The sequence below is a fragment of the Cavenderia fasciculata genome (assembly GCF_000203815.1).
Source record: "Cavenderia fasciculata unplaced genomic scaffold Scf_ET2XIPL01CNAVH-3, whole genome shotgun sequence".
Classification (NCBI taxonomy): Eukaryota; Evosea; class Eumycetozoa; order Acytosteliales; family Cavenderiaceae; genus Cavenderia; species Cavenderia fasciculata.
In genome coordinates this window covers 283,075-298,640 of record NW_004457723.1, presented here as the reverse complement: position 1 = coordinate 298,640, position 15,566 = coordinate 283,075, and the positions used below count along the sequence as shown (strand labels likewise).

At 35.0% G+C, this 15,566-nt stretch overlaps 5 protein-coding genes across 5 annotated transcripts; 4 read left to right on the top strand and 1 right to left on the bottom strand.

Moving 5' to 3' along the window:
• Window positions 1-411: 411 nt before the first annotated feature.
• abcB2 (ABC transporter B family protein) lies at window positions 412-4,653 on the top strand (the record flags this gene model as incomplete). The annotated part of the gene is made up of 3 exons (XM_004358140.1): window positions 412-1,116; window positions 1,181-1,902; window positions 1,992-4,653. The coding sequence occupies 3 exons, from the start codon at window positions 412-414 to the stop codon at window positions 4,651-4,653; spliced, it is 4,089 nt and encodes a 1,362-aa protein (XP_004358197.1).
• Window positions 4,654-4,886: 233 nt separating this feature from the next.
• On the top strand, window positions 4,887-5,911 carry DFA_06953 (Oxidoreductase; the record flags this gene model as incomplete). The annotated part of the gene is made up of 2 exons (XM_004358139.1): window positions 4,887-4,911; window positions 4,986-5,911. The coding sequence occupies 2 exons, from the start codon at window positions 4,887-4,889 to the stop codon at window positions 5,909-5,911; spliced, it is 951 nt and encodes a 316-aa protein (XP_004358196.1).
• Window positions 5,912-6,004: 93 nt separating this feature from the next.
• Window positions 6,005-7,815, bottom strand: DFA_06952 (uncharacterized protein; the record flags this gene model as incomplete). Its single annotated transcript, XM_004358138.1, has 6 exons — window positions 6,005-6,009; window positions 6,149-6,273; window positions 6,341-6,650; window positions 6,801-7,069; window positions 7,136-7,212; window positions 7,390-7,815. 6 exons carry the CDS (start codon window positions 7,813-7,815, stop codon window positions 6,005-6,007), a joined length of 1,212 nt encoding a protein of 403 aa, XP_004358195.1.
• Window positions 7,816-8,010: 195 nt separating this feature from the next.
• Window positions 8,011-10,063, top strand: DFA_06951 (uncharacterized protein; the record flags this gene model as incomplete). The annotated part of the gene is made up of 5 exons (XM_004358137.1): window positions 8,011-8,355; window positions 8,430-8,594; window positions 8,724-9,472; window positions 9,591-9,736; window positions 9,807-10,063. 5 exons carry the CDS (start codon window positions 8,011-8,013, stop codon window positions 10,061-10,063), a joined length of 1,662 nt encoding a protein of 553 aa, XP_004358194.1.
• A 314-nt stretch (window positions 10,064-10,377) lies between these two features.
• abcF4 (putative non-transporter ABC protein) lies at window positions 10,378-15,350 on the top strand (the record flags this gene model as incomplete). The annotated part of the gene is made up of 6 exons (XM_004358136.1): window positions 10,378-12,170; window positions 12,249-13,449; window positions 13,840-13,880; window positions 13,986-14,029; window positions 14,093-14,809; window positions 14,875-15,350. 6 exons carry the CDS (start codon window positions 10,378-10,380, stop codon window positions 15,348-15,350), a joined length of 4,272 nt encoding a protein of 1,423 aa, XP_004358193.1.
• Between the last annotated feature and the right edge of the window lie 216 nt (window positions 15,351-15,566).

Genomic DNA, 15,566 nt, shown 5'->3' with positions numbered 1-15,566 from the left:
ATACACATAATATAACCCACAACATCAACACACAAATACACACATATAAATTACATCATTTATATATTTTTTTTTAAAAAAAGAGTTAAGTTAACTTCACAACTAAGAGAAGTTAATCACAATCCGCAATCAATCAATCAATCAATCAATCAATCAATAGTATTTATTTATTTATATAATTGATTAACGTTTTATTTTAATCATTGTTGTACAACAATTAATAACTATTATATTAAATTCGACAACGACGTTTCAATTTCCGTTTTCGTTTTTTTTTTTTTTAATTTTCCCCAAGTAACAGTATTTTTAGATTCTTTTAAAACAAAGATCTTTTTTTATAGTTTTTCATTCATTCATTCACACATTCATTTAAATCTTTATATATTTCTCTCTCTCTTTTATTAATAACAAATGGAAGGAGAAGGAGAGGGTGTACCTCTTCAAGATTTAAATAATAATAATAATAATAATCAAAATAATCAAAATCAAAATGGTGGAGGAGAAGGATCATTATCACCAATTTTAACACCAGGTGTTGAAGGAGGAGGAGAGATAAAGATTGATCCAAGAGATCGTAGTGATAGTTTAGTATTTTCAGAAACTGGTACTCAATATACTGATTTCAATACTAAAAAGGATGACAAGGACGGTAAAGATAAAGATGACAAAGATAAAAAGGAAGAAGTAGGACCAATGGTTGGATTCTTTCAATTGTTTAGATTTGCCGAGCCATTGGACATGTTGTTTATGATTATTGGTTCGATCAGTGCCGTTGGTGCTGGTGTTGCCATGCCAGCCTTGTCCATTGTATTGGGTCAGGTGATGGACGCCTTTGCGCCATCCAAGTTCCTCGACGAGTCGTACAGTCTCTACGACGACGTCTCTAAAATCTCTGTCTACTTTTTGTACATTGCCGCCGGTATGTTTGTACTCTGTTATGCCGAAGTCGCCTTTTGGACCATGGCTGGTGAACGTCAATCGGTTCGTTGTCGCAAGCTCTACTTTAGAGCCATCCTTTCACAAGAAATTGGTTGGTACGATATCACAAAAGCATCTGAACTTTCAACTCGTATCGCTTCAGATACTCAATTATTTCAAGAAGCTATTGGTGAAAAGGTAACAAACAAACACAAAACAAACAAATATAATATATCATACTTATATTTTTGATTCAATTTAGGTTGGAAGTTTTCTTCATTTCACATCAACATTTATTTCTGGGTTTGTTATTGGTTTGATTAATGGTTGGCAATTGGCTTTAGTTATTTTAGCTTTGACACCTTTATTGGCAGCTGCTGGAGCATTTATGACCAAGATGATGACTGATTTGACCAAGAAGGGTCAAGACTCTTATGCCAAGGCTGGTGCTGTTGCCGAGGAAAAGATTGGTAGTATTAGAACGGTGGTCACCTTTTCAGGTGAGGAACGTGAGTCTCAACGTTACTACGATCGTCTTGCAGAGGCTATGGTAGTCGGTAAAAAGAAGGGTGTCATGAATGGTATTGGTATCGGTCTCGTCTTTTTCATTCTCTTTGGTAGTTATTCGCTAGCCTTTTGGTATGGAAGCAAGTTGATTGCCGACGGCTCATGGAATCCAGTCAAGGATCATGCATGGACCGGTGGTGATGTGCTCACAGTCTTTTTCAGTGTGATTATGGGTGCTATGGCATTAGGCCAAGCTGCTCCATCAGTCACCAACTTTGCCAACGGTCGTGGTGCCGCCCACAAAATCTTTGGTGTCATTGATCGTCAATCCAAAATCGACCCATTCTCCAAAAAGGGTATTGAAATCGCTGCTCAAGGTAACATTGATTTCAACAATGTATCATTCTCTTATCCATCACGTCCAGATGTTAAAATCTTTAATGGTTTTAATTTATCAATTAAACAAGGTCAAACTGTGTATGTTAAAAAAAAAAAATCAAAATCAAAATCAAAAATAGAAATATATTTATTAATCTTTCTTTTTCATTCTTTCTAATTTACTTTAGTGCATTGGTTGGAGATAGTGGAGGAGGTAAATCATCAGCAATTGCATTATTGGAAAGATTTTATGATCCAGAGGACGGACAAATTCTTTTGGATGGTGTTGATATTAGAGAAATCAATGTATCATCGCTACGTTTGAATATTGGTTTGGTTAGTCAGGAACCAGTGTTGTTTGGTGTGAGTATAGAGGACAATATTAGATATGGTAATGAAAATGCTACGATGGAGCAGATTATCGATGCTTCTCGTGCTGCCAATGCTCACGACTTTATTTCGGCGTTGCCAGAGGGCTACAAAACCCAAGTTGGTGAAAAGGGTGTGCAAATGTCTGGTGGTCAGAAACAACGTATTGCTATTGCCCGTGCTATCATCAAGAACCCCAAGATTCTCCTACTTGACGAAGCTACCAGTGCTTTGGACAGTGCCAGCGAAAAGGAAGTACAAGTCGCACTGGATAATGTCATGAAGGGTCGTACCGTCATTGTCATTGCTCACAGACTCAGTACCATTGAAAACTCTGATATCATTGCAGTTGTTAGAAAGGGTCAAATCATCGAACAAGGTACCCACGACGAATTATTGGCCAAAGAAGGTGTCTACACTAGTTTGGTACGTCGTCAACAAAGTGGTGGTGACAAGAAAGAACAAAAGAAATCGGGAGTCAAGGAAATTGAAAAGGAAGAGGAAAGGGAGACTTCAGATTCCGCTTCATCATCATCGGTCGAAGGTGAATCAGATGAAAACCTAACAGCCGGTGGAAAAGGAAAGAGAAAGAGAAGAGGTGGAAAAGGAAAGGGAAAAAAGGGTGGTAAAAAGAAAGAAGAAAAGAGTAAAGTACCAATTATGCGTATTGCTAGAATGAATAGAGTCGAATGGCCATACTTTGTAACTGGTAGTGTTGGTGCACTGATTAACGGTACTATTATGCCAATCTTTGCTATCATCTTTTCCGAGATTCTAAAGGTATTCCAAACACCCGACATTGAAGATATGAAACGTCGTGCTGCTCTACTTGCCATGTGGTTTGTCATTTTGGCCATTGGATCGGGTGTTGCCAACTTCCTTCAAATTGCTTCGTTTACTTATATCGGTGAGAAGCTTACTCATCGTCTACGTCATCAATCGTTCCGTTCCATCATTCGTCAAGATGTCGGGTGGTTTGACTTGCCCGAAAATGCAACTGGTATTCTCACAAATGACTTGGCTACCGAAGCTACTCATGTCCAAGGTATGACTAGTCAGCGTCTCGGTCTATTGCTCCAAAATTTAGTCACTACCATTGTCGGTCTCATCATTGCATTTGTCGCAGGTTGGAAGTTGACTCTAGTCATTTTAGCTTGTGTCCCAGTCATTGGTTTTTCGGCCAAGGTTGAAATGGACTTTATGGGTGGGTTTAGCAAAGAAGGTAAAGAGTCGTACGGCAAGTCGAGTCAAATCGCCACTGAAGCCATCTCGGGTATTCGTACCGTCGCTGCATTCAATGCCGAGGAAAAGATCTATGGTAAATTCGAGTATGCGCTCGCCGACCCCATCCGTCTCTCGATCCGCAAGGGTAATGTCGCCGGTGTCGTCTTTGGGTTTACTCAAGCAGTCATGTTCCTCGTCTGGGCACTCGGATACTGGTACGGAGGCAAGCTCGTCAACGACGGCGAGTGGAAGGCCAAGCAAAGCACACTCGACGAGTACTGCCAACCCGGCAACATTTTTGGCGACCGTTGCGAAGAGGTCTGGGACACTATTGAGGGTTTCGGACAGATGCAACGTGTCTTTTTCGCCATTGTCCTCTCAGCCATGGGTATTGGTAATGCCAGCGCCTTTGCACCCGATATGGCCAAGGCTACCACTGCCACCAACGCCATCTTTGCACTCATTGACCGTGTCTCCAAGATCGACCCATTCGCCAAGTCGGGCCAACCCATCAGTCCGGCCGACGTCAAGGGTGACATCAAATTTGCCAACGTTCAATTCGCCTATCCATCACGTCCCAACCGTCAAATCTTTGCCGACTTTACACTCGACATTCCAGCTGGTAAAAAGGTTGCTCTAGTCGGTGACAGTGGAGGTGGCAAGTCAACTGTCATCTCTCTTCTGGAACGTTTCTATGATCCAAGTGCCGGTAGCATTACATTGGACGGTATCGAAATTAAAGATATCAATTTACTTCAATTACGTGCAGTGTATGGTTTGGTTGGACAAGAACCATTCCTCTTTTCAGGAACTATTCTTGAAAACATTCGTTATGGTAAACCAGATGCTACTCTTGAAGAAGTGATCGATTGTGCCAAGGCTGCCAATGCTCACGACTTTATCTCTGCACTTCCAAACCAATATGACACCCAACTCGGTGACAAGTTTACTCAATTGTCTGGTGGTCAGAAACAACGTGTTGCCATTGCCCGTGCTATCATTCGTAACCCCAAGATTCTATTGTTGGATGAAGCTACCAGTGCTTTGGATACAGTCAGTGAAAAGGAAGTACAAATTGCCCTAGACAATGTAATGAAGGGTCGTACCGTCGTCGTCATTGCTCACAGACTCAGTACTATCATCAACGCAGACATTATCGCTGTATTCAAGGGTGGTCGTATCGTCGAACAAGGTAGTCATCAAGAATTATTAGAAATGAATGGTTATTATACTAAATTGGTTTCAAGACAACTTTAAATCAAACAACAAAAAACAAACAAAAAAGAAAAGAACAAATAATATTATAAAGAAATAGATAAAGAAATAGATAATGAATTATCTAATACATATATATATATATAAATATAAAAGTAATAATAGAAAATAAATTAATAAATAAAATAGAATTAATTAATTTTAAAAAAAAAAACAAATGATTACAAAGTGAAGACACTTTGGGAATGAAAATGAACTTTAATATAGATTAAAAAATGAATAAAGTTGTAGTTATTACAGGTAAGGTAATGAATAGATAGATACATATAGAGATAGAGATATTAACTTATAATTTGTACTTGTATGATTGTTAGGAGCATCAAGTGGGATTGGTAGATCATTAGCTTTGACATTTCATAACTATGGGTTTAAGGTATTCGCAACATCAAGAAACATAGAGAGGATGAATGATATGTTGGAGATGGGTATTAAAGTGTTGGAGTTGGATGTGACAAGTCAAGATAGTATTGAACAGACAATCAAGGGTATAGTAGAGGTAGAAGGTCGAATAGATATACTGATCAATAATGCAGGTATCACTATGTTTGGTCCGGCGATCGAGGTACCCATGATCGATCTCAGAACTCTATTTGAAGTTAATTTCTTTGGTCTTATTGCTACTACCAATCAAGTGGCACCTCACATGATCAACGCTAGAAAAGGGATCATTATCAATATCGGTAGTGTCGCTGCTTGGAATGGTATGCCATTTGGATCGTCGTATAGTAGTTCAAAGGCAGCTCTTCATAATTGGTCAGATGCACTTCGTATGGAGTTGGATCCTTTCAATATCAAGGTGATCACCATTGCACCGGGTCCCATTTCAACCGGGATCATTGAAAAGGCTACTCCACTACTCGATCACATCATGGAGCGATCAGTGTATCGTGCTATTGCTAGTGACATAAATAATCGTCCTCAAATGTCTAAATCACGTCAAGTACCCGTTCAATCATTTGCAGATTTTGTGCTATCAACCATCTTTTCTCGTCGTATACCAGCTAATGCTGCATTTGGTCCTGGCTCGGTCATTCTAAGGTTCCTATCCTATCTTCCGACTTGGCTTTCAGATTATATTTTAAAGAAACAGTTTGGTCTCGCAAAATTAAAATCAATCATTCAAAAGGCCGACAAGGATAATCGTCCCTCTAATCCTGTTGATCTTTCAAATAATAATAATAATAATAATTTTAATCAACCTGATATTGTAGAGGTCGGTAAAGAACAGTCAACTGAATAAAAGATTCATATACCATTGTAAATAAAATAATAAAATATACCAAGAGATAAAAAATGAACACATGGATTTATTTGTTTCGGAACTTCCATGGAATTAATCTAATATTCAGATATTGACCATCTTGATACACTTGATGAATATTATCTTCATCCAATTCAAATAATTTGGCCACATATATAAGTGAGTATTCAATACCATGAGAGTCACCAAACTGCTTATTCAATGCTTCAAATTTACTTTTATCTACTTGACAAAATAAATGTGGATGAATTGATTGTTTAACATGTGATATCACACCAAAATCCATTAAATCTATTGATATTGAAATATCATTGTTCTTCCATTGTATCATATTGTTATCTCTAAATAGTATAATAATATTAATGATCAAATCGTAGCAATGATAAGAAGGTGTAAAAAAAAGCATACCCTTTGATTTGACCAATTCCAAAACATTCTTGACCAACGGTCAGGATAAAAGAGTCAATTTTCATGTTCTCCTTGAGGAATGAATAGGCAATTATATTATTGTCGTGTACAGAGCAGTAATATATATTGAGATTCCTTTCATAAAAATGATATAAATTTGAAATCATTGAATCACTAAAATTATCTCTGATCAAGTGGATTGTGGATCGATATAAAATCATAGGGTCGAGTGCGACGTATGAATGTAATGGTTGATTGAATGATTTACCAAGAACTAGTATTTCGAGTGACTCTGGCAATGAAAAATTTTCTATTTAGCTATTAAATGATGATCCAAATATTAGTATTTCAACGCTTTTGGGAATATCAAGCTGTTTGATTGGTTGATTAAACTTTCCAAATAAAGATAACTTTAAAAGTGTTGGTGGAAGTAATCCTTTGAGAGGACGGTTGAATTCACCATCCAATATTAATGTTGTTGTGCTTGATAGAATTTGTCGTTGATCGATAAAAAATGATGTGAATCTCTGTGTGTGTTGTCTGATTTTTTTTCCATTTAAATGACCCAATGAAAGTCGATCTTGATGTTTTTCGATTAATAGTTTCTTGACAAAATTAATTAAGTGTTCAGAGTATCTAATAGTTGATATTTTAATATGGCCAGCACCAAAGTTGTTTTCTTTGTGGTTCTTAACAAATTCTTTTCTATTTCCAATATCATCTGGGTGACTAAAAATAAAAAAATCAATAATAAAATCAACTCTCATTGAATGATAAGATCGGCTAAATAATTACCATGAAAGTAAATGGAAAAGAGTTGAACCAACTGAATATATATCACTTGACGGGTAGTATATCTTTTGTATTGATTCCTATAAAAAAAATCTAAATTAAAGTTGGTAGTTAACTATTAATAAAAAGACATCAACATACCGGTGAGTAATATCCCTTTGTTCCACGAGAGGCAGGTGCCATGGATACCTTGTCTGAAGGTTGTGTTGTTTGATTAACAGTTTCATTATTTTCTTGATTATTATTTGTGACATTACCAAACGTTGATTATATTCATCACCAAACTCCAATGATTGTAATGATGATGGTAATACACAAATAGATAGAGGTTGATTATAGTGATAACCAAACACCAATGATTGTAATGATGATGGTAATACACCAACTGATAGTTGATTTTCGTAACCACCAAACACCAATGATTGTAATGATGATGGTAATACTCCAATAGATAGAGGTTGATCATAGTAATAACCAAACACCAATGATTGTAATGATGATGGTAATACTCCAACTGATAGAGGTTGATTATATCTATCACCAAACACCAATGATTGTAATGATGTTGGTAATACTCCAGGAGATAGAGGTTGATTGTAGTTATAACTAAATGTCAATGATTGTAATGGCTCTATAGTGGGAATTGATTCTTGGAGGAGTTGTAACTTTTGTTGTTCATTCATTTTTGATAGAAAGATGAAATTTATAACAATTAACCCTTAAAGGTCTGTGGAGAAGGGAAGGGTGTAGTCGTTGAGAATTGGGTTTGGTGCCATATCACTAGATATTTAAGAATATTTTTGCACCCTTTTGAGGTGGAGATAATATTTAACTTTGAAAAATATCTATGAATAAATTCCTATCAGGCTTAATAAATAATGATAAATAGCAATGACAAGAACACCAATATTATAAACAATATCAATAGTTTAGAATCACTATATTACAGTTTAAAGACAACACTAGGACCCTATGGTAGCGATAAACTAATTGTCGACCAAAGAGGCACTGGTGATTACATTGTAACAAATGATGGAGCCACCATTCTAGAGCATCTAGAAATCAAACATCCTATACCCAGACTACTCATAGAGTTGTCTAAAGCACAAGATAGAACCATTGGTGATGGTACAACTAGTGTCGTCCTATTGACTTGTTCATTACTTCGAAACTGTCTAAAATATCTATCCGATTCTTCAATTCATCCTATTACTATTGTTGATGTATGTAATATATTACACTTACTATATCTATCTACTATAGTTAACTAATATAATATATTATCAACATTATAAAGGGATTTCAATTATCACTTGATCAATGTCTAAAAGAGATTGAAAAGATACAATTACCTATTATAACAACAACCAAACAACAACGAGATGATCTAGATCATAAATACAATAACACTGAATTTATAGAAAAGTTGTATCAAATTGCATCTACTTCATTATCATCAAAGGTATATACATATATTATTATTATTATTATTATTATTACTATTACTAATATACAAAAAGATAAAGATGAATGTATTTATTAACTTGTTCTTCTTCTTTTAATTTATTTTTATTTTATTGTATATTAAAAGATACTAGGAAAATATTTAAAACATTTTATTAAACTTGGAGTAGAATCTATCATTCGATTAAAAGATAATAAGAATTTAGATTTGGTGAGAGTGATTGCTGTGAACGGTCCGACTATGTTGGATTCTGAATTATTGGATGGTGTATTGATGGAGATACCAAGTGGATGGAATAAATCACAGATATTAGATAGACTATTACAAAGACAACAACAACAACAACAAAAGGAAGGAGAAGGAGAAGGAGAAGGAGAAGGAGGAGTAGGAGGGAGTAGAGTGTTGGTTGGTAAACTACAACTACAAAATATAAAGGATGTATCGGTAGTAGTCAATAGATTCAAAGAGTTGTTATTGACAAATGATATATCGGTTGTATTTAGTGATAGTGGATATCTACCACCACCGATTGAATCGATGATGCAAGACAATGGAATATTTCATTTTAATGTTCAAGATGATCGTGATCTATCAACGATTGCACTCAATCTTGGATGTAAACTGGTGAATAGTTTATATTCTATCAACTCACAAGTAGTATCTGGATTGAAAAAGATCACAACCGTTGTGATTGGTGACAACACGACGACAACCAACAAATTATTTATGCAAATTCAAAATGCAACCAATGAAATCAGTCTTCCAACAATCATCATTCGGTCACCAACAGACACCATCTCACAAGAATGTATTAGATCTTTTAGAGATATGTTGAGTATCTTATCATCTTCAATTAATAATCCTTTTATTATTGGGTATGTAATAGAATATCTAAAAAAAAAAAAGAAAAAAAAAGAAAATATTATTTATTAATTATATTTATTTATTTATATATTTATATTTGTATGTGTATTTGTTATTATTATTATTTAGTGGAGGTGGATGTATATATTTATATTTAATGAATCAATTAAAGAATTGGTTAAATGAACAAGTAGATATGAACCAAAAAATCAAATTATCAATTCAAATATTTATTGATTCTTTGGAATCCATTCCTTTTATTTTAATTCAAAATGGTATGTTTGATCAATAAAATATTTATTTATTTAATATTTACAAGTTATTTATTTTAATTATTTATTTTAGCTGGATACGATAATATTGAATTAATATCAAAATTAAAAGATTTACATAGATTAGATGATGGAATCAATAAATGGAAAGGTATTAATTTGGATAATGGTGAGATAGTAGATATGGTCAATCAATTAAAAGTGGTCGAACCATCATGCTTGCTCGTCAATATTTTAACGTTGGCAACACGAGCCTCTCAAATGATTTTGCGTATCAATAATATGGTGATCAATGAACCAAGAGAAAGATTCAAACCTCCCTCTGTTTAGTCCCTACCTTTCCCAAACAACAATAAACGACGACCCAACCAAACTAATAATAATAATTCTAAACCAGATATCTTCATCCAATTCAAATAATTTCTTATCCCGAAAAGGCAATCCAAATAAATTGGGTAAAGTTTAAGTTTACAATTAAAAAAAAAAAAAACAAATTTTAAAAATTAAAAAAAAAAAACGAGGAGCGTTGAGTTCAAACACGTAGCTATCTCTGCTTTCTACTGATTTTCTCATCCTATTACTATTAATACTTTCAATCGTTTTATTTAAAATATTTATATTAATATTAAAGTAGATAGATAGAGATGGCAAAAAAGAAAGGAGGAAAACATCAACAAGATAGTGACGACGACTTTGTTGACCCAATCGAAGCAGCCATGAAAGCAGGTGGAGCTAAAGGAGGAGCCAAGGGAAAGAAGGCTGCGGCAGCTGACTCTGACGAAGACAACATTCCTCAACCAGCTAAGAAGGGTGGCAACAAACAAGCAGCTGCTCAAAAGACAACACCACCAAAGAAGCAAGAGAGTGAAGACGAACAAGACGACGGTATTCCTCAACCAGCTAAAAAGGGTGGAAAGAAAGACAACAAGAAAGGTGGAAAGAAACAACAACAACAACAAGACGAGTCTGAAGATGAAGACGATGGTATTCCACAACCAGCTAAAAAGGGTGGTAACAAACAAGCAGCTGCTCAAAAGAAACCAGTTGTAGTAGAGTCTGAAGAAGAAGACGACGGTATTCCTCAACCAGCTAAAAAGGGTGGAAAGAAAGACAACAAAAAGGGTGGAAAGAAACAACAACAACATGAATCAGAAGATGAAGATGATGGTATTCCACAACCAGCTAAAAAGGGTGGTAACAAACAAGCTGCTCAAAAGAAACCAGCTGCCGTCGTTGTAGAATCTGAAGAAGAAGAGGAAGAAGAAATCCCACAACCAGTCAAGAAGGGTGGAAAGAAGGACAACAAGAAACCAACACCAAAGAAACAAGAATCTGAAGATGAACAAGAGGAAGAAGAGGAAGAGGATATTCCACAACCAGTCAAGAAAGGTGGAAAGAAAGATAACAAGAAAGGTGGAAAGAAACAAGTTGTAGTCGAATCTGAAGAAGAAGAAGAAGAAGAGGAAGAAGAAGAAATCCCACAACCAGTTAAAAAAGGTGGAAAGAAAGACAACAAGAAAGGTGGAAAGAAACAAGTTGTAGAAGAAGAAGAAGAAGAGGAAGAGGAGATTCCACAACCAGTCAAAAAGGGTGGAAAGAAAGACAACAAAAAGGGTGGAAAGAAACAAGTCGTAGAAGAAGAACTTGAAGAAGAAGAGGAGGAAGTCAAACCAACCAAAAAATCATCTAAAAAGGATAAATTATCATCAAAGTTGTCAAAATTGGAAATTCAAGAAGAAGAAGAAGAAGAGGAAGAACTTGAAGAAGAAGAGGAACTTGAAGATGAACCAAAAGTATTAACAATTGCAGAAGCAAAAGCAGCCAAATTAGCCAAAAAGAAAGCCAAATTGGAGAAAAAGAAAGAAAAGGCAATTAAAAAGAGACAACAAGATGAAGATCCAATCATTGGTAATGTACCAACTCAAGAGATTGATTATGACAATGTAGACATTGACGATGTACCAGGTCGTGAACCACCCGCCTATGTACATTTAAGAACCTCTGCCGGTCTTCGTAGCAACATTGGTAATGATATCAAGTTTGACAAGTTGACTCTTTCCGTACCAGGCAAGATCCTTCTCCAAGACGCTTCACTCACCTTGGCCTATGGTAAAAAGTATGGTTTTGTTGGTAGAAATGGTATTGGTAAATCATGTCTTGTCAAAAAGATTGCCTCTCGTGATGAAATCACCATTGCCCCACATCTCAGAGTACTCTATGTCGAACAGGAAGTCGTTGGTGATGAAAACACTCCACTCCAATGTGTACTAAAGGCAGACTCTGAACGTGCATGGTTGCTCGAAGAAGAAAAGATTCTCACCGAATTGGATAGAACCAATCCAAATTGGCCATATGAACCAAGAGAAAAAAGAAATTATAATCTTCGTGATATTTATGATAGATTACGTGAAATTGAATCTGATAAAGCTGCTCATAGGTAAGAAAAAAAGAAAAGAAAGAAAATAGAAAATAATAATAATAATAATAATTTATTAATTAATTTATTTTATTTTAGAGCATCAACCATTTTAGTAGGTTTAGGATTTACAACTGAAGAAATTGCAACTAAACCAAGTAAAGATTACTCAGGAGGATGGAGAATGAGAATTGCATTGGCGAGAGCATTGTTTTGTAAGCCTGAAGTATTATTGTTGGATGAACCATCGAATCATTTGGATCTTCATGCTTGTGTGTGGTTGGAAAAGTATCTCTATGCTTGGGATCGTACCTTGTTGGTCGTATCTCACGAAGCCACCTTTTTAAATGAAGTTGTCGACAATATCATTCACATTCACGACCAACGTCTTGACCAATACCGTGGCAATTATGACGCTTTCCTCAAGCAAAGAGAGGTGATGGTCAGAACCAAGGACAAGGCCATTGACAAGATGGAGAGAAAGATTAAAAAGGAAAAAGAGTTTATTCAAAAGAACAAAAACAATACTCAGGCCAAGAGTGCATCGTCACGTCAGAAAAAGCTTGACAAGATTGAAGTGGTCGTTGCTGAAAAGGAAGACAAGTCGTTGGTTGTCTCGTTCCCCGATCCTGAAAAGCTCACCCCTCCTCTTTTACGTTTTGACAATGTATCGTTTGGTTATCCAGGACGTCCAACCATGTTTAGAAATCTAGAGACTGGTGTTGACATGGACAGCAAGATTGCCCTGGTCGGAATGAACGGTGTAGGCAAGAGTACTTTGATGAAGCTCATGATGGGCGATCTCCTCGAAACCGAAGGTTACATTGAACGTTCGAGAAAGATGCGTATCGCTCGTTTCTCTCAACATTTTGTCGATCAACTCAACACTGACCAAACCCCGATCGAATACTTCCAAACCAAATTTAGCAATCCCCCAGTACAAGAGATTCGTAACCATCTTGGTCGTTTTGGTATCTGCGGCAACTTGCCACTCCACAAGATCACTACCCTTTCCGGTGGTCAAAAGTCTCGTGTCATTTTAGCAGAACTTGCTTGGGCTCAACCACATGTCCTCCTACTCGACGAACCTACCAATCATTTGGATATCGATGCCATCGAGGCCCTTGCGATAGGTATCAACGCCTTCCAAGGTGGTGTCGTCCTCATCTCTCACAATCAACATCTTATCAATATGGTTGCCAATGAAATTTGGGTCGTTAAAAAGGATGGTACCGTCACCAAATATGATGGTGACTTTATGGATTACAAAGAAGAAATTTCAAGAGAATTGGATAATATGGTTATTACCTCTTAAAAAACACAAAAAACAACAAGACAAATATATTAAATTAAATAAAGTAGATAATGAATTTTTATTAAAATATAAAAAATCTGTAATTTATTAATAATATAAGAGTTGTCTATATTTAGAATATCAATTTATTTATTTCATTGATTTTTAGAGACATGGACATTTATTGATCGGTGGGATTAAGAGGAGGAAGAAAAAGAAAAAGAATAAGCAAATGCTGTGAAAAAACAAGCGACCTTTTCGAATGAAATAATATTAAATTAAATTTAAATGAACATCACACAATTATCAAATATCATAGTTATACATATCATATCATTCTTGAAACCTATTGATAGTATATGCTTATCATTGACTAGTAAATTCTTTTACTTCAAGAGAGAACAGTTATTCGCAAAAGCATTTCTACCTGAAAGCAAGTTTATCAAGATTCATGGTTGCAATCAAAACTCTATCTCTCATCTGATCACAATGATCAAAAGAGATGCGTTTAAACAATTCAATCTAAAATCATTCAATAATAGTATCATCAAATCACTTGAAAATCAATTACCTTTTATTCACAATGGTATGTAAACTATTATAATGATGATGATGATGATCTCTTCTTATTCTTTTTTTTTTTCATTAGAATTGATTGTAATATTTAATATTGAATTGGATAAAATAGAAAATAATGATATTACAAGGGTTATAGTAAGGTCAGTGGAAGAAGTAGAGAACAACAATCCGATTAATTTATCATTTCTACCACCAATGACCAATAACTTGGTGTATGATTGTAATAGACCTATAGTGGTTGGATCGATACCATCTACGATTAAAACACTTGAATTTGGTACCCATCATAACAAGGAAATCAATGATCCTTTACTCGTACCATCTTCGGTGACCGATTTGATTCTTTCAAACTCTATAGTGTCACCTGGTGCCATTCCATCAAGTGTTACCTCTCTCACATTTGGACCTAGATTCTACCATGAATTGGAACCAGGGTCAATCCCATCCAAACTAGAATCACTAAAGTTTCTTCGAAGCAACTATAGTAAACCAATACCTGATGGCGTGGTACCAGACACTGTACGTGTCATTCAAGGTATCGATTTGGATCATCTAGATGAATACCCACCAAACTTGGAGAGACTAGTCAACAACTCTGAACATTTTGTTCATATCCCATCCTTTCCCAATTCACTCACTCATCTCGACATTTCACAATGGCAAACAGAACCAACCCAACAATGGAAACAAATGATTGTCACTACTCAAATCACTCATTTAAAAGTTTACAATTATGAACATCATATGAATAGTTTACCCTCAACTCTTACTCATTTAAAAATTCTTTGTAAATATAAATAATCATAATAATAATAATATTTTTAATCTAACATCCATTTTCTTTTTTTTTAGATGAAAAAATGAATAATCCAAATATTAGATTCCCAAATAACTTAAAAAATCTAAGTGTATTTAGATTTGATATTCCAGTTTACGTTGGATTATTTCCAGAGAGTTTAGAAAGTTTTACTTTTATAGATTCTTGTTGGTTATTGCAAAAGGATATTTCGGCAGATGTACTGCCTAGGTCATGCAAATTGATATCAAGTAATATGTTTGGTTATTCACATAATTTGGAATGGATTGTTAGAAACAAAAGATCATTCTCGATCAATTGGAATGTCAAAAATGAAAAGATTGATTTTAGATTCATAAATCAAGATGATGACACTGTCGTTTTTATTGGTCAAAACTACTTTTTTGGAGGTATCACAACTATTTCTAGATTGTTGAAGATTGAAAAAGAAGGATCCCCATTTCATCTATTTAACAAGATTATGTATCAAGAATTTAATGAAATATTTGGAAGAGAAGAAATAAAAGGTTAAAAAAAAAAATAGTTAGATAAAAAAAAGATATAATTTGATTTATTTAGATATTTTTTTAGAATGATATAAAAATATGTTTTGTTGTATTTCATATAAAATGTAAAACTGACAGGTTAACCATAGATTCGAATTTCGGGTAGGTGTTGAGATTGATAGACAACTTGTCTAACCTTTTTGACTTGGCAGAAAAAAAAGAAATAATTGGAGACAAAATCT